This window comes from Polyodon spathula, chromosome 9 (genome assembly GCF_017654505.1).
Source record: "Polyodon spathula isolate WHYD16114869_AA chromosome 9, ASM1765450v1, whole genome shotgun sequence".
Taxonomy (NCBI): Eukaryota; Metazoa; Chordata; class Actinopteri; order Acipenseriformes; family Polyodontidae; genus Polyodon; species Polyodon spathula.
Window position 1 is genome coordinate 20,837,729 of NC_054542.1, and position 19,533 is coordinate 20,857,261.

The window sequence follows — 19,533 nt, forward strand, 5'->3', positions numbered from 1 at the left end:
ACTTCTAACTTTACTATGGTATTGTTTTTGATTACTTTTGTTACTTCTTGTCTTTTTTTTCCCCTTCACCCCAGGAAAGGACCCAATAGGCATCCCAATGTATAAAACACTATAAAACAGCTGAACTGAAATCAGGATTTTTAAAATATATATTATTGTGATACTGTTGCGATTCCTACAACACGGCAAAGGTTAAGACTTTGTTAACACACAGGGTGTGATGTGGAGAACTTGTCTTGGAAATTGTTTCAGACAATAGACTGCATAGTTTTATTTTCAAAATCATTACATTAACAGAATGTGAAAAATCTAGATCCCCAGCCAAGATTGTTCATTTTTCACAAGCAGGTTTTGAACACACGCTTGTAGGGTGGCCACCAAGGACCCATAAATGTGTATCGAGAATGGACACGGTAAGTTTGAGTTGTCAAAAACAAAACAAAACAAAAAAAAAACATGAAGGCGTCAAGACATTTGAAAAAAACATTTAACATGGCTTTAAAGAATGTTAGAGTACAAGCAAATAAGGAAGGAAATCCTTTAATCTTCCATGAAATCTAGAACTGCCATGGTGGTATGCAAATAAATGTCAAGTTACATCATACTTTATTGAATTTTAAAAAATATTATTTTTATTATCATCACCATCAATACACTCTATGGAAAGTACAGACTTGTTTACAGGAAAGCATGTTATGGCTGTAAATCTTTGATGCTGTCTCTTCTCCGAAGGAGACGGCACTTTATCGTTTATTCCAAGTGAACTTCCTCCGGGCTCCTTCCTGTCCAGGCTTCTGCCGCTCCTTCACACGGGGGTCAGGGGTCAGCAAACCAGCTAGCAGGGGTCATAGAGAGAAAACAGTTCACAATCTTCAAAACTCAAATATCATATCATAGTTTTACCTCATTCGTTTATAAACAAACAAAGTGGGAGGCACTGTTTTCCTCGAATATGTACTGCTGTTTTTGCTTTACTGAAAGTCTTCCAGTTTGACTAATGGGAAGTGGTTGAATACAAAGATGCAGCATAGTGTTATACCTGTTTTTTTTTTTCTTTTAGGAACAAACAGAACTTCCAGTCTGTTATTTCACTAACTACTGTGTTATTGATACTGTGCAGTTTTCCCTGTTATTGCCTATGGTGCTATAATCACGATTGCTGTGTATTTATTATTCATGTGCTCTGGGTAACTAAATAAACTGAGGGTCAAACTGGAGAGAATGCATGACTTTTATTGGAATTATTAGAATACAAGAAATTCAGCGGAAAAGCTGTCAGGTTCGATCCAAATTTAGAGTAAAACTACAAAAAACATACAAGTTAGATAAATCTATCTAGTTTATATTCAAGCCCATGTAAGGTTTTGCTGGTCAGATTTACTTTGCAACAGTGCCATCTTGTGGTACTTTTACATTACATCTGGTATGCCAGTTGCTTCTCTGCATACAGTCCAGTCATTAGTGGTCATTCTACAAACTCAACCAGTGTTTATTTGTTATATTAAAGAGTCAGTAGCTTCAAATAACACAGCCTTCGTTTTTTAATGCTTTGACTGAGTTCAGGAGCTGGTCTTCAGTTCTAGCTGACTGGCACGAGCCAGTCAAAGTGTCTTTATATAAGTAAGCACCAGTACCATCTTGCCAGGAAGACTAGTAAATGTGTTAGCAAAGTGAGAGATCACTACATGACTGGCTCTTCCATCTATAAAGACACTTCGGCTCATCTAGCATACTGTAGGTAACTACGTAGCAACTAGATCGAAGCAGCAGCTCAGGTCATTCTTACCCTGCCTCATAGACTCCACTTCATTCTCTGTGACGAAACTGAGCAGAGCTCTAGCAGTGGCCAATCGGATCGCACCGGCCTGTGCTGACCTGCCGCCTCCAGTTACTTTACATTCCATGTCATGCTTCCCCAGTCTGTCCAGAAACTGGAACGGGAACATTAACTGCTCTCTAAGAAACACAGATTAGAAAATTCACCCACCAAAAACAACATAATAACAAAGTGATTCTTAAACTGGACAAGTACGCAAATCAGACATACATGATTTTGAATGTAGAAACACTGAATTAAGAATAAAACCAACAAGAAACATATCATAAGATTCAAATTAATTTTGATACAGAACACCCCCCCCCCCCCATTACTATCAGAAAGCAATCATTTACATATAGAGCATCTAGTGATGACTGAGCTGGTCTACCAGAAAGTATGAGAAATGAACACAATAAACAGAAATTCAAAAGCACTTTATCAAATGATTGAAAAATGGATTGTGTTCGTTGCATTTAAGTGAAATTATTGAAATGGAATTACCTTGATGTAATAATACTATTGATGCCATGTATTGCAGTTGTGTAATGTCTAGGTCACATTTATTCCAATGAAGGCAAACAGATATTCTACACAATAAATGCCATTTCACATGCAGAGTTATCCTGAACATATGTTGCTTATAAAACACAAACTCGCTCTTCAAATAAATCTACAATGAATTCAGGACACACTCACCGATCTTGCAGCACAGGAAAGTAGTGCAAATAGTCCACACCATTTACAGTTATTTTTCCAGATCCGTTGTCTCGGACTGTTGCTGTTGCTGTAGCAGTCTTCCTTCTACCTATGAAACAAACACAATATTGTGAGAATACAACTACAGAGGCCATCAGAGACTGAACAATATCCTGTTAATAAATACAATGTAACCCATGCTGAACGTACACTTGTATATACTAAACTTCTGAAAAGCCAACACACTGTTTTATCCATACCAAATCATTCTTAATGCCCCGTGTCGAAAGTTTCTGTGATTTGGGCCATTGGAACAAGTATTTTGCTAATCCAATATATATTCAAACAAACATTTCTTTACATGTAGGCAAAAAAACATTTCCGTGTCCACCAGAAATTACATAATTGACAGAAAGCAGAACGTGTTTTGCCTTGCACAGATTTACCACCTTGCCAGAATTTGTGTGGCATTTTCTCAATTATTGCGAGGAAAAATTATTTAGTCTGTGTAGGATTTTAAAAAAAGAAAACAGAAGATCAATGCAGTCACTCTTGGTCCCCTGTTCACTTCTGGCTATCAAAAAACGTCAGAATTTTAAAGTCCAGATTAGGGTGCACATGCAGAAACAACTTGCCGCCAAATAGTAATCTCTTTGCTTCAGATTTGTGAAGGGAATCTATTGGGATTCATGTCTGCCATATTATAGAGATCAGATACATCCCTTCAAAACACCAAGTTTTCCAGCTCTGGCTGAGCTTACAAAGGAAAAGTTTTGTATAGTGATCAATGTTTTGTTTTTCTTTTATAATGCTCCCTTTGCCACTTGTATCTCCAATACTTTATTTCTGCTGAACTATATGAACCCATCCTGACCACACAATTCCCAATTTATAAATATAAAGATTTAATAAGAACCTTCTCCGGTGCTGAAGGCCACTTTGTTTTCATCATATTGCAGTGGCTCGATCTTCTGTTTCTTTGACTGTACTTCCAGGGTCCGACGGAACCTCTGAATGTACTCCTCTTCTCTACTGCAGTAGGGAAGAGCCAGGATTCGCTCCAGCAGCTGGATGAAGCGCACATACTAGGCAGGAACAACTGCGTATTAGAGCCTTATAAAGTGGTTTATTTTGAACAAGTTATAAAAGTAACAGGCAAACCTTATGAACAATTGTAGGACAGATTACAAATCAAGTATTAAGAAATGCAGTAGTACAGGTAGCCGTAGAATACCATGACTAGTATTTTAAATGTTATGTTCAATGACTATTGCAGCAGTACAAAGAAAAAAAAAAAAAAAAAAAAAGCAAATTGGGTATATTAGCACCCTCTGGTGCATCAAGCAAACACTGCGCCTCCTCAACTCATTCACAGGGATCTCTATCTGCCTGTGCTCGGTACATGACTACAGAATCAAACAGAAAACAATCTACACTACAAATTGCTGATTATTTCATACAAATCAATTATTGTTTTAACCACACAGTGCATGTGTTATAAAGCTGGAATTAAGTAAAGATGTCAAGTAATGTACTATACATTTTATTTTATATATATATATATATATATATATATATATATATATATATATATATATATATATATATATATATATATATATATATATATATACACACACACACACACACACACACACACACACACACACACACACACACAATACAGTGCTACAGACACAAAGAGACACTTACATCATGGTCTGAAATTGGCTGCACCAATATCTCTTCCAGCTCTTCCTTAATCATCCATCTGCTGCCAATCAGGTTCCTGTATGTTTGTTTGTTTTATTCAAACACATCCATTTAAAATGATATTACTTTAGTTAGTGGCATGAAAAAAGTATTTGCCCCCTGTCTGATTTTCTGCATTTCTGCACATTTTTCACATTGAATTTGGTCAGCTCTTTTTGTGGGTTGTAGTAGTATATAGAGGGAGTCTGAGAAAAAAAATGACACCAAAGTTTTGTTTGGTGTGCAAGTTAAGCAAATATACAATCTTCAGGTGTGACAAAGTTGGCCAAGGTCAGTGTTCATGACTCCACCACCAGAAACACACTGGGCAAAAATGGGATTCATGGCAGAGTAGCAAGGCGGAAACCTTCTGCTCTGTAGCTGAAGCGCAGCTGGGTCATGCCGCAAGACAATGACCACATAGCTTAACTTGTACTCTTCTTAAATGGCGGATTATGAAACAGAACGAAAGTATATCTGTGTCAAGTATTTGCCATTTTTATATCTTGTTTGGGGAATGCTGGAGCAAAGTAGAGTGACACTGACCAAGTTCGGGATACATGTGTGATAGAAGCCACAGTTAACGTTTCTTTTCAATGATCCAAAACACACAAGCAAGTCTACATCAGAACGATTAAACAACAAGAAATTTTAAGTTTTGGAATGGGCTAGTCAAAGTCAAGACCTAAACCCTATTGAGATGTTGTGGCAGGACCTGAAACAAGCAGTTTACGCTTGAAAACCCACAAATGTCACTGAGTTGAAGCAGTTCTGATGAAGGAGTGGGCCAAAATTCCTCCACGGCGCTGTGAGAGATTGATCAATAAGTACAGGAAGCGTTTGGTTGCAGTTATTGCTGCTAAAGGTGGCGTAACCAGTTATTGAGTCTAAGGGGGTGAGTACTTTTTCACACAGGGGCATTGAGTGCTGCATAAGTTTCTTTAATAAATGAAATAGGTATCAAAATTTTGTGTTATTTGTTCACTCAGGGTCCCTTGTATCTAATACTAGATTTTGATTGAAGATCTGATAACATTCAGTGTCAAAATAATGCAAAAATACAGAAAATCAAACAGGGGGCAAATACTTTTTCACGGCACTGTATATGTACTACCAGGGGGTGCAATATGATTTTTTTTCTTGCAACCTGTGTTTACTTTGTAAGAGCAGGATGATGTATTCTTATCTTAATGTTCAAATTACATTTTAAAAGCAGTGCAAAGCATCAGAGTAAGGGAAAACCTGCACACAATGATGACAAACTTTCGGACCTATAAATATTCCTTTTAAAAGAATTCTGCTAAAAGTTACTGCAATGAATGTAAGTGGCATTTCAGTATGAACATGTTGTGTATTTTATTTAGCAATGCACTGTATTATATAGGTTCAGGTATAATATGAATTTCCAATACATAACAAATATATGTTATACATGTTATATAAATACATGTTATATATATATACACACACACACACACAACCTACACTTGTTTAGTATCTTGTGAAAAAAGACCCTCTGCTCGCATATGGTCTTGATATTTCTGAATGTCCAGGAACTTTCCAAATGTGTCCTGTAAGGTAAGAAGCATTAAACATAAGTAAGCAATAAGGCACTTCAGGGTGTGGGATGTACTCTAATATCCACACGAACAGTAGGTGGAGCTGCAGCAAGAGATTTCGAGCAACATCACGAAGACCTGCTTTGGCACGTCTGGCCATATTTCGATGCACATCTAAACAAACCTCTCACTAGACCTGTGGCAGTGTCAGGTGACAGTGTTGGGGAAGATATATATTTTTTTAATCGTCCTTTGTGATCCGGGAGTAGTGACAGGAGGTGTCCATGCCAGATTTGAGGTACCGTTTCCAGTGGCAACAAAGATGTTTGCATTTTAAAATAATCTGACAGCGACATAAAAAGACACCCAACGCCCAGGCAGTGGACTTTTTTCCTCTCCTTTTCCTAGGTCCAGAAGCTGTGCTTCAGTAAGTTTGATGCCTAGCAGTATTATTTTTGTTTCACCACTTTAAGTGTTGGTGTGTGATTCAATCTCATCGAGCTTGGTTTCCCAAAAGCTCAAAATTGATATACCCCGCCAGTCAGATTTACTGTGAACTTAAATATGGCTACTGTTTTTTTTCTTCAAAACTATATATTAAATGTTGTTAGCCATGTTTATTAATATAAATTTAAATATGGCTACTGTTTTTTTTCTTCCAAATTTTAGTGGCGTATGGATATCTACAAGTAATTCGCCCCTTTTTGGGAATATGCTGTAATGTTCACATCCCCATGTGACCTGTTGTGACCAATAAGGATCGAATTTTAAAAGACACATTTTATAATTAAATGTAAACACTGGTACTGTTTATCCCATTCTGCAGAGTATAATTCTGAAGAAGGGTTTTATATTATAAAAACAGATTAAGGGTTTTATACTATAAAAACAGATTAAATGTTATATATATTTCTGCACTGTAGCATTAAAACAATATATAGAAAAACAGCTGTATGATGTTCCTTCTCCTTCTTCAGGATTGAAAGACTGAATATGACCTTTATGTCACTTTACACAACAATAATAATAATAATAATAATAATAATAATAATAATAATAATAGTATGCTGACTTATAAAACAGCTGTGTTATGTATAATACAATATTGGCATGCAATCTACTCTTGCTTATCATTATCAAATAAACAAATACATGCAAGAAAGTAAGTAGGTAAATAAATAAATATACAATTGTTTGAGTGGAACTAGATTACACGGTTTATAAATACCTAAAATGCATTTAATTGTCTGAGAAATTGAATTTTGTGAGCAAACTGGTCTTTTTAAATTTTTTTTTTTTTTTATTAAAGTCTGTCATGCAGAGCAGACTGCAGAGGGCTGACATGCTTGTCTAAATTGGCATCAAACCTGTGAGCTTACAGTGCCCATCAAACTGTGCATTCCATGTATTACATTTAGTCAACCTTACAAATGAATGCTTGTCACGTTGTAAACCGTGAACCCCAGAGTGAGAATGGATTTCCCTGTCAATTATTCTGCAGATGGCTGCCTTAACTCATTTTACCCTAAACAGCTGCTGAAGAGCAAACATCAAGCTTTTCAATATGTGAGAGTGGCTCTCCATATTAAAAAAGACTTTCAAATGCTGGATATGCTTTGTTCTTGCAAACATTGCTACTGAACATTATTCAAGATTTCAAGTTTCAAGTCAACACATAATGCATCCCCTGAACAGACACATCATGTGGTTAAATTGTAACTAAAGACTAAAACGTGTCAAATATGTAAAAGTAATAAAAGGTAAAATAAATATATAAGACAATTCTGGTTTTGCTTTCTTCTTTTCTTTACAAAATGTTGGTTCTTATGAGTTTAGTTTTCTCAGAAGGCAAAGGATAATAGCACAGGCTGCATAATAGCACTGGCTGCAATCCCCTTGAAATCTCTGCAGACATCCAGACGCTCATTCAGACCCGAACACCCACCAGTCCTTCAGTCTTGGGCCTCTCAAGCAGGGACTGACAGTTGTGTCGATGTTATGATATTACCACATTTATGTAAAATACTGATGTGTACTTGTCACAAAGATGACTGCAGTGGGTGATGTCAGACCAGAAACAGGAACCAACACAAAATAAACAGAGAGGTGGAGTTTGGTGAAGCTAAGCAATTGCTTTCACTCAGCATTTAATAATGAACAAACAGGAAATAAAAGGTTGCAAGACAAACAAAAACACAGGACATGACACTTTCGCTAAAATAAAGAGACAAACAGTCAAAGACGGTGAGCTGATATTTGAACTATTATTATTATTATTATTGTTACCTCCGTTTCCAATCCCGTTCTCCACTCACCGAACACACAAGTAAAAAAACATGCATTTTACACAGTAAAAACATGCTGCTTTTATGCAGCTGTACCGAAACTCAATTGCTAGCCAATCATTCAATTGGAGTCGCAGTACAACTGCACGTGAATTAATAAAAGTGCAATTCCCTGTGCTCACATATTACATTTTACCTGCACGTGAAGTGAGGTGCAATCCTTGTGCCTAAATACAAATATACATTTTAAACACTTGTGTTACACAGACCCATTTATATCCCGTGTACCAATGACTATACACCAACATTAACACACTACACGTAAAATACAACACACATAAATAGCCCAGGACCGGGGCACTTTACCACATATATCCCCCCCTTGTGCAAAGCAAACCTGGCCTCAACCGGCATCTCCCCCCTTAAAAACCCAGCAGTCCAGGTCAAAGTCTTGGGCCTGGAAGGGAGGCTTTACTGGGCCCATGACTGAAAATGCTGTCAGCTCCCCTGTCGTTAGTGGCATGGTTGACAGCATGGTGGTCCACTCCTGCAGCGGAAAAGCTGCTCTGTCCTGTTGTACCCCTGGCAGCGGAAAAACTGCCAGGGGCAATGCTGTCAGCAGACCTGCTGACAGCTTCCCGGCTGACTCATTCAGCCGGGGCAGTCCTGGCAGTGGAAAGGTTGCTGAGGAAGGTGGTCTCCTGACCTCTCCCCCCCTTCTTCATAGCTGGCAGCTACCTCTGGTGGGGCTCCGGCCACATTGACCCCTGCGGCCATGCAGAGCTGACGACGACCCCTGGCGAAGCAGTTCCAATGAACCCAGGAGAAGCTGAGCAGTCAGCCCCAGACGAAGGCAGCAGCGAACCTCGGGAGAAGAACTCAGGAGGGGAGCCCCTGGCCATAGAGGCGGCAACGCTCTCCCTTGTACCCTGCCATCGGTGGCTCCATAGGTAATGTGGAGACAGAGGCAGCCCCTGGCGATGCGGAGCGGCTGGCAACCCCGGGCAATGCGGAGCGGCAGGCATCCTTGGGCCAAGCGAGACAGGCATCCCTGGGCCAAGCGATGCAGGCATCCCCGAGCGATGATGTGAAGGGAGTCAGGACAAGCTGGGGTGTGGGTTTTGGCCCTCTTCTCGGCCACTGTGGCTGGGCGGTTCTTCCCTGTGCTTCCCTCAGCAGCCTATCCAAAGGCTGTTGAGTGCTGCCAGCATCTAGTCCTGGTCCTTCTGGTGAAGGGAGAGGCAGCTCCTGCACCTCTCCCCCTGATTGTGATGGAGACAGAGGCAGCTCCAGCTCCTCTCCTTGTGATAGTGGGGGAAGTGATACCAGCAGGCATTCATCCTCTGCTGATGAAAAGGGACCCAGCAGGCATTCACCCTCTGCTGGTGGAAAGGGACCCAGCAGACATTCACCCTCTGCTGGTGGAGGTGACGGAGGCAGAGGCAGCTCCTGCTGCTCTGTTCCTGCCGGTGGAGGTGGCGGAGGCAGCTCCTGCTGCTCTGCTCCTGCCGGTGGAGGTGGTGGAGGCATATGGTCTCCTGGCGACGGAGGTGGGAGCAGCGTGTAGTCTCCTGGCAACGGAGGCTGGAGCGGCGTGTAGTCTACCCTTATTAAAGGGGATTGGTGCGGCTCTCCTTCACTTGCAGGGGACTGGTGCGGCTCTGCCTCCTGCTCTGGAGACAGCGGTGGGACTTCTCTCTCTGGCACTTGAGACGACTCCTCTCCGTCTGGCTCTGGAGGTGAAACCAGCAGGCATTCTTCCTCTACTGGTGGAGATGGGAGCTGCAAGTAGTCTCCCTTCAGCCCAATGAGGATGCAGGTAGGCGTGGCTCCTCCCACTTGGAATGCAACCTGCTGGGGCAGTCCCATATCGACAGCCAAGTAGTTGATCATCACGGCTGCCGGGTTTACGAAGGGCACTGGGTAGAAATGCTGTTCCCAGCGTTCCCAATGTTCCCCATTTCTGGCCCAGAGCAGGTCAACAACCAGTGGGAGGTCCTCCTCGCTTGACTCCGGGTCCGACACCCAGTCCAGCATCTCCTCAGAGGATGGGAAAGGCTCTGTCTCCTCCCCCCTGGGCTCTAGTTCCTTATAACTTCAGAAGGGACAGCTTGAAAAGCGATGCCCCTGTTCACAGAGGGGGCACACCGGTGATGGCTGGTTGTATCGCCCTGGGTTCCTAGCCTTCAGGCAGAACTCCTCCGTTTCCTCCTCCTCCTGCAGTCGTTGTTGCCACTTTCCTCTCCCGCTTCTTCTCCCCATTTCTTTATTATTATTATTTATTCATTTATTTTTTGTAATCCAAAAACACATTTTTTTTTAAGAATAAGAATCCAGTTATGGTCATGTAAAATAAGTTTGGTGCTAGGGCATATTAGGATTAATATCACAAAAACTGCAGCAGTCAGTTCATCAGCATGGCCCAGAGAGTCATCAGTTATGAGACTGTTCCTTGTGAATGTATAAAGCAGTCTTGGAATATGGAAACATCCATAATCCCAGCACATACTATCAGGTCTAATTAAAAATCTAATCAGGTATGTTGACTGAAACCAATTTGAAACAGGAAAACGCAGCTTTCATATTATTACATTATACAAAATACAGGGAATCCATCGGCATAAAATGAAAGGCCCGGCCTCCATTTCTATTGTTAACCAACCGCTTCTTTCCTCAAATGACATGCTTTGTAGCCAGTGACAGGCTATGACACCAAAAGACATTGCAGAGGTGAAATAATCAAGGCTGAAAACTTGACAGCTTCCTTTCAAAAGTGCACATTTGAAACCTACATAGCAAATGGCAATGCAGGACAAGGGAAGAATTCGTTCACTAGCTATAATCACTTTTAAGGTCTTGGTTACCCTAACTAAAAAAAGTCTCATCTTAGAGACAGCCTGCTGTGTACTCAGCAGCAATGCAGCAAACTGCGCAGAAGCAAATGGGACCAGCCACAGCTGTCTGCCAAATATCCTGTCTAAGTTGCCCTTTATTACCACTTTCTGTTTTTCCCATGAAACTTGAATACAACAGCAGTGGGGCAAAAAGGAAGCTAATGTACCACATACTTTAAAGGTGACGTCACGCAAAACCCTTGATTAAGTGGGGGAGTTAAAAGGAATAGATTTACCCTGGATGGCTCAGCTGGGAATCCTTTCTGTGTTGACAGCACTACCTCTCTTTGACGCCATCATCCTTTCTGACAGATGAAATGCAATGTTGCATATGTCCCCCCCAACCCCCTCCTTCCCCCTTACAAAGAAAATTCGCATCTGCACCATGAAGCGTTGTACATTATTTCATAGCACTGCAGGGGGTTCAAGTCTGCCAGGAACCTTTTGCAAATATTACCGCCGATCAAACAGGCAGCGTTTCAAGGTAGATTTGACATACCTATTTAAATGAACAGTAGGGGTCTTTGGGTTGCCGGAGGCTGAGCAGGAGCAAACCTCAGTGGAAAGTCGGAGCCGCAGCTCCATTACTCAGCAGAGACACGCTGTGCATTTATCATTCATTCATTTCTGCCTGGCCAATAAGCTCATTGCCCAAGGTCGATAGAAAGCAAAAGAGGTTTCAAGAAAATAAATGCTCCTGACAAACGTGGGGGCAGATTTTGTTCCTCTGGGGGTTTTATATCCCGCCTATCACCCCCTGCAAAACACACACAAATATGGACTCTACAAAGCATGACTTGCTTTAAAAAATCTAACCGGCTATCTTGAAATACGATTTTAGGGTACAGGGGCCTGCCACCTTACTTAATTCACATGCAACTTTTATTTTTGCATTTCTTTCTGGCACTAAAGCATGTGAAATAAGACCTGACAGGATCCCTCACTGGGGGGATCAATAAATCGATTATAAATTCATCTACATTAAGAAACAAATGCTAGGGACTGGGTGGCATACACCAGAACATACAATCACAGCACTGAGCAGATTTGAACTCTTCCCCCCTCCCCCTGAGTCTACTGAAGTGAATGTTGTTATATATGCAGCTAAGGATGCAAACATAATATCACAGAATTCTCTACAGCCAATTTACTTACGTGCATTAGCGAGTAGTAGGACTGTTTGCCCGTATAGAAAAGGAAATGAAAGGGTCGACCATCTTCTCCCCATTGGACAGCTGGAAAAGCAATACAACAGCAACATTAGGCTTCCAGTAGTGGGGTATTTTCAAAACTTTGTCATTTTTTTTTTTTTTTAGTGAAGTCCTTGTTTCTAAGATATCACCAAAATATACGATGCCTTAGTTCTGTCAAATAGTGTTCTGAGCATTGTAGCATTCGTGCATTTTGCTTGGTTTTTCTCACATGTTGTGAAATATCATCATCACTGACAATACTATGGACACTCTTATAAAATGCTGTTTTTCTGAAAGTGACAGGTAAAACACCTGCTCATTTTACAAAACTAAAACCAAACAACTACAGTAAGTTATATATTTCAAATTCTCTTAAGCACTCTCAAGGCATTTTGTTTTTCATTTTGTAACATTAACATGATATTCTCTCCCTTCAAAAAACTAGGAGTTGAAGCTTTAAAAATACAGCCCTCTGTATCATCCCTTCTGCAGCCCGTTACAGCAATTGTTGGTTTTCTTTACCTTCAAATGTACCTACTATATCAACACAGACGTATTCATTTCAATTTCTGGCATGCCTCAAATTCACCTCTTCTTCTGCCTTACCTGTTTACTGCATGGGTACTGCTATTAACTTTATGGACATAGAGCAGATAGTCAGAAAAAAATAAAAATAAATAAATAACATAGGCTTCAACAACTTATTGTAAAAGATTGCTAGTATGAAGATATTTTCTGTTTTGTGTTTCAGGTGTATTTATGGAAAACTACTAGTGCAGAGAAATACATACAACATATGCATTATTTTGTATATGGGTTGACATAAGCAGAAATAATTTATCATTTGTTGTACGTTTTATTTTTATGTGCAAATATTTGGTGTTTAAAATGTAATAATAGTTGCTAACCCCCCCCAAATGAACCAAAATAGAGCTCAGCCTTGCTTTAACGTTTCTTTCAGCAGGTTATACAGCATCTGCGTTGCTTTGCTGCGCACCGACTGACAGCTGAGAGCTCTCTGTCAAAACGCGGCGAGAGCAGGGGGGCTTGGCTACCAGACTGCGTATTCTGCGATTGGTTGTTTATGTTCCGTTAATGTGTTAGGCACACTGAACTTGCAGGCGAAAGGATCCAACTGCGGTGGGTGAGGGGAGGAAGTAAAAATAATATTGGGTTCGACATGGAATTTTAAAACAGCGATTTCCTGGAAAAAGTATTGTAAAAGTCATGAAAAAATTGCTTAGAAAAGGTTTGCACTATATTGCGTTTTGTTTTTTTCTGTCTCTGTCTGTTTCCTTGGCTGTTTCCGTGGATTTTATTTGTATTTTCTGTGGTTGCTAAGTAATGAATTTGGCAACAAAGGCATATATGTCATTGCTTAACCATTGCCAGAAAAGCGAGGGGTGTATATATTTTTTGTCGTGGAAAACTGTAAAAATGTTTTTGCAGGCACTTGATTTTTGTGACTGTAACTTGATTGAGACTGTAGGCCCCTGTGCTTTTTTAAAAATGTTTCCTAAATATTAGACATCTCAAACCATCAGTAGAACTAGGGTTGCAGAAACTTTTTGAGATGTAATATGTTAGAACTATCGCAGCTGTCATTTTGACTGTCATAGTAAAAACCAGTGGGTTTTGCTTAGCACTGCTCAACTTGAGAGCTTCATGCTTGTTTTGAAAAGCTACAGGAGACATTTTCAGACGTGATTTATCTATCAACAGTTGTAAAAACACTTATTTTCTATTTAAAAATCCTTTAGAAAACTGTAAAAATGTTTTTATTTTTGTGACATTTTGAGAGAGGCCCCTGTGCTTTTTTAAAAATGTTTCCTAAATATTAGACATCTCAAACCATCAGTAGAACTAGGGTTGCAGAAACTTTTTGAGATGTAATATGTTAAAACACTTATTTTCTATTTAAAAATCTCTCGAACTGGTAGGTGAGTCTTGGAGCATGGTGGTGGCAGCATCATGCTATGGGAATGTGTCTCTGCATCAGGGCCTGGAAAGCTTGTGAAGATAGAGGCAAAATGGATGCAGCAAAGTACAGAGAAATCCTGGAGGAAAACCTGCTGAAGTCTGCAAGAGACCTGGGACTTGGGAGAAGGTTCACCAAAGGTCCCCATCCAACTTGACGGAGCTTGAGCAAAGAAGAATGGGCATTAATTGCAGTGTCCAGATGTGCAAAGCTAGTAGAGACTTATCCAAACAGACTCATGGCTGTAATTGCTGCCAAAGGTGCCTCTACCAAATATTGACTCAAGGGGGTGAACACTTATGCAATCAATTATTTTCTGTATTGTTTTTGTAATTAATTTAGAACAATTTGTAGGTTGTATTTTTCACTTTGACATTATGGACTTTTTTGTGTTGATCAGTGGCAAAAACCCTTTTGATTCCATGTTGTAACACAATAAAATGTGGAAAAGTTCAATGGGGGGTGAATATTTTTGAAAGCCACTGTATGTATGCCTGGTAGTTCTAGTGTTAATTCAATTATATTCATTAAAAAAAAAAAAAAAAAAAAAGACGAGAGAACCAGACATTTTTTTTCTGTGGTTTGTTTTTTTTTTTTTTTTTTTTTCTTATAAGGAAGAATGTTTGTGTTGCTCTGGGGCCATGAACGGATTTAAGTTCAGCACAAACTGTAAATAAAACATTGTTACTGTTATTAAGCGCAAGTAATAATCTGAAGCAGTGGTTTTTCAAAATAACAACATCATGGTTTCACTTTAGTGAAGTATGCTAGAATGGTTTTATTATTAAAAAAAATTGTTCTTTATTAATTTATTTTCCAATTTTGTATTAAGCTTTTTATGCTCATTCAATCACACCAAGTAGGAATTTACTTGCATCAGTTAAGACATTTTTCAAGTCAAGTAAGAATGGCAAATGTAAACCAAAATTATTATTATTATTATTATATTATTATTATTATTATTATTATTATTATTAACTTTGTAGAACATGCACGTCTGTAAACCTTATTTATTTATTTTCAGTTACGTTTCAGACGGACTTGCCAAGCCCCCCAAAAACATAATGCTGGATGCGGCACTGTTATGTATTATTTAATAATATGTGTTAAGTTTAACTACCAAATTTACAAAGACGTTACAAACTCTCACTTTTAAATTTGTAATCGTTGCAGATATTTATATTGGGTTTTCTTCGTACAAATACAGTGAAAGAGAAATAAATACATGATGTATAATTTGTATGTGTTGACAAACTGTATCAGAATTTGTATATGCATTTGTCTTGCGATTTATTTTGATGTTGTCTTGCGATTTATTTTGATGTGTAATTATATTTGTATTAAAAATGTGTTGACTTTAATTTGAGCAAATTACCATACAAAAAACAAAACCAGACTGCATTACAAATATCGTATAAGTGCTGTACCTCTAGTTTGTCATGCATAATGCAGGTTTGTTTATGTACATTATATACACACACTTATGAAATACACGTGTTTCTTTGTATATCAAATTATTAGCAAATCTTAAAGATATGCATGATTCCCCACCCTGTTTGCTGCAAATTATTCTGAAAATTGTATCTATTTTAAAATTAACAGCATGCAGGGACTTGTAGGATTATTGTGGGGCTTAATAATAATAATAATAATAATAATAATAATAATATATTATTATTATTATAATATATAACATGCAATGTACAATACAGTTTGTTTCTGGAACAACAATTTTTTATTTTTTATAAAAATACCACCTATATTAAATATATATATATATATATATATATATATATATATATATATATATATATATATATATATATATATATATATATATATATATAAGGTACCAGGGAGGGGGTTAAAATCCTTCCCTGCTGAAAACAACATTGTGAGAATGCACATTTGGGTGTTATGGGGTTTAATTGTGTAATTGTTTTAATGATTTAGTTAATCCTCTGCACCTGGTCATAATTATAAATGAGAGACAGGTGCAGGGTATTTGAGAGGCAGCCAGACTGATTGGGGCTGCTGAGTGAAGAGCCCGACTGCGTGTGTGTCCAGTCGTATTGAAGAGAGTGTTGAGAGAAGCCCGTTTGTGTTTTGGTGTTTGTCAGGTAAACGGCTTAGCCGTCCTGTGTGTGAGTCAGGGATCGGCTGGTGTATAGTGAGAGCTCCAAAACGGAGTTAGGTTTTTTCTTTCTTTTTTGTTTTGTGTTTATTAAAAGTGCGCGTCAGCGCTAAAGCAATTCCATTTCTGTGTCCTGGGTCTGGTCTTAAAGGGGCAACGAACTCCGTGAGTGTGAGGATCGTTTACATATATATATATATATATATATATATATATATATATATATATATATATATATATATATATATATATTATATATTCCTGTGCTTGTGTGTAATTATTTTCCTTTTCCTTTTTTACAGCAGTGTTCATTATATTGGGAATGCTATTGTAAGTAAATGGGGTTTGATTAATTTAAAATGCTTTATATGGTAAAAATAAACACTACAGAGCTGCCCAATATAAATAACAGTTTTAAAAACATATGAACATATGAGTGATGCAACAAGTTTTCCAAACATATGCAACCATTATTATTTGCACATCAGTGGTAGTGGGTGGAATATGTGTTACACTCAATTTCACAGACAAATCATTAGATTTACTCTCACAATAACAAAAGGGATTCAGATTCTCTGTAACAGGGGTCTCTCTAAGTCTCACCCTTGCTGTCTCTCTGAAAACTCGGACACCCCCTTTCTAGTACAGATGTTACACCCATCTCTACGGTAACTGCACCAAACTGTTACAGGTATCTGTACAGGCTGTACACGTCAACTTTCCCAGCACTTCTATCTTACACAGCCTTCCTCTACCATGTGGCAACCACACGCTTCATATTTACAGTATAAAAACACAAAAAAATAACCGAACAAAACTTAGATTTAACAATATCTTCCCATAAAGCTCTGGTGCATTAATTGACATCATTATTATATACATATACAAAGAAACAATAACTTTTCCACTCTGTGTGTTTGCAAAGCGATTTGTTATTTCTTAATGGAAAACTTACTCCATGTTGCAGTAACTAAAATACTGTATAACATTTTAAACACTATCCTACCTGAAATAATAATAAAGGAAGAATTCAAACTCCTCTGTTCGCTGGTTCGGACGGAGGGAGCTTAGGTGTTTTTTTTTGTTTTTTGTTTTTTTTTTGTTTTTTGTGATTTATTTTTTAATTCCCCTTCTTCCAAACCTGATGATTCATGCTGGAGGCAATGATTTGGCAAAACTGAAAAGTGTGGAATTACTTAGAAAAACTAAAAACAAATTTACATTAGCTATTTCCAGATAAAAAAATTATTTTCTCGTGCATCACACAGTGATGTCTTTGGAAAGATGTAATGGGTGAACAATGCGATTTCGGATTTTGTAAGGGGTTTAGGGGGGGATTCAATTCGGCACCCCGAAATTACATATGATCAGGTTGGTCTTTTTAGAGGGGATGGTGTCCATACGAATGACACTGGTAATGATATATTCTTAAAAAATCTCCAGCATGGAATTAAGCCACACCTTCTGTAAATAGATCCTTCCTTCCCATAGCCACCCTTACACCTTTGTTTTTATTGTGTATATTGTTCTATATTGTATATTTTGAATTGTGTACATGTATTGTGTATATTGTTTTGTTTTAATAAGTGTCTTTTAAAAATATCTTTGTTATTGAAAAATGTATACAGACATAAGTATTACTGTATGGTATGCAATTAATGCTGTATGATATCTTTATATAATATTCATGGTATCTTTATATTTGATTCATGAGATCTGGTGTAAAACATAATTAAAATAAATCAGATAATGTTAAGGGAAGTTCTAACACAGAGTTTCACATAATAATCTACAAGTAAAAAGTATAACCTGTGATACATCTTTCCTGAAATACAACTGGTGAGAGGGAACTTTCACTGTAGAAGTGAGGATCAGAGATCCACACAGGGTACTACATTAAACTGGAGAGCTATCTGAATTTAGTACAGTATTTGGTGCTGTGCGAATACATCCACTATGTCAACTAGGATTACAGATGTTAATTTAAATAATTTAACTGCACTTTAGGACGGCCAATCGTTTTGTGCGTTTCTCAAATTATATATACACATCATCTTCCACTAAAAATGTGTACGTTTTCTATATTAAAACAGGTTTAGATATCCCACGTAGACTTGATTAAAATGTCAAAAACATTATTCTCTACATGATGAAGTGTTTGTACCCACTTTCCCACTCAATTTATTGAAAAGGTTCAAAGTCACTGAGCAATTTACCATGAAAATAATATAACTTTGTTAAAGTGAGCCTACATAAACACTTATTTGCTTACCCCACAGTATATGACATGTCCACGAATGACATTTTTAAAAGGAAATACACATTTGGCAAGTAGTGATTGTAACTATGCACAGACATAAATCAAACCGACAAAATAATGTTTTTAAAATATTTATCCATGTTAAAAAATCCTAAAATACGCGAGCAATTTCCTGAAGATAAAATGCATTAATAATAAAAATGAAACAAATATACATTACAATAAATGTGACCTTTTTAAACAAAAAAAAAAAAAACTGTTTTCATTTCTCAAAAAAAATACAAATGGCTTCCTGTAATTTTGGATGAATCTCCACAGAGAACCTTACCAAAGCTCAAAAAGGCAAACGCTAACTTATTTCCTGTGACACCAGCATTCAGAGGGAGTTTCGGTTTCATGTCTTCAGCTTTTTAATAGTTTAACCTTCTATATTAATTAAGCTTATTAACTACTGTGGATTAATGCATTAATAGTCACCAACTGATTTTTACCCCGTTTTTCTCCCAATTTGAAATTGCCAATTATTTTGAGGTTCAGCTCACCGCTACCACCCCCACACTGACTAGGGAGTAGCGAAGACGAACACACGTTGACCTACCCTTTACACACTTGACCTTTGAAATGGCCACCACGCCCACCGCTGACGTGAGGTGCGCTCCAGGATGCGGTGACCTCCAGAGTATAGGGTGCATCCTGCACTCCACGCAGAGCCCCTATTCATGAGTGTGTGAAAATCATATAAAATCAATAAATGTCAATATATGGTTTGAAAAATCATCATTTTCTTAGGGTCAGTATGATAACAACTCTAAATGTTACCATACCATTTTTGCAAGTATTCAGAATCAATAGAAGCAATTGTTTTGACCAAGTTTAATAAGTTTAAAAAAGGTATCCCGCTGATAAAAGTTTGTAATAACTTTATTTGCATTCTTGGGAAATGCACAGAACGTCTGTGAATTC

At 38.1% G+C, this 19,533-nt stretch overlaps 1 protein-coding gene across 1 annotated transcript in view; it reads right to left on the reverse strand.

Moving 5' to 3' along the window:
* Window positions 1-258: 258 nt before the first annotated feature.
* LOC121320494 (28S ribosomal protein S9, mitochondrial-like) overlaps window positions 259-19,533 on the reverse strand; it is a 42,742-nt gene continuing 23,467 nt past the window's right edge. The window contains exons 5-11 of the mRNA XM_041258865.1: window positions 12,161-12,240; window positions 5,753-5,838; window positions 4,229-4,304; window positions 3,432-3,600; window positions 2,516-2,624; window positions 1,787-1,956; window positions 259-835 (exon numbers count right to left, since the gene is read on the reverse strand). Of these exons, the coding sequence (XP_041114799.1) occupies window positions 744-835; window positions 1,787-1,956; window positions 2,516-2,624; window positions 3,432-3,600; window positions 4,229-4,304; window positions 5,753-5,838; window positions 12,161-12,240 (782 nt within the window). The 3' untranslated portion in view covers window positions 259-743. The remainder of the gene's footprint in view (window positions 836-1,786; window positions 1,957-2,515; window positions 2,625-3,431; window positions 3,601-4,228; window positions 4,305-5,752; window positions 5,839-12,160; window positions 12,241-19,533) is intronic.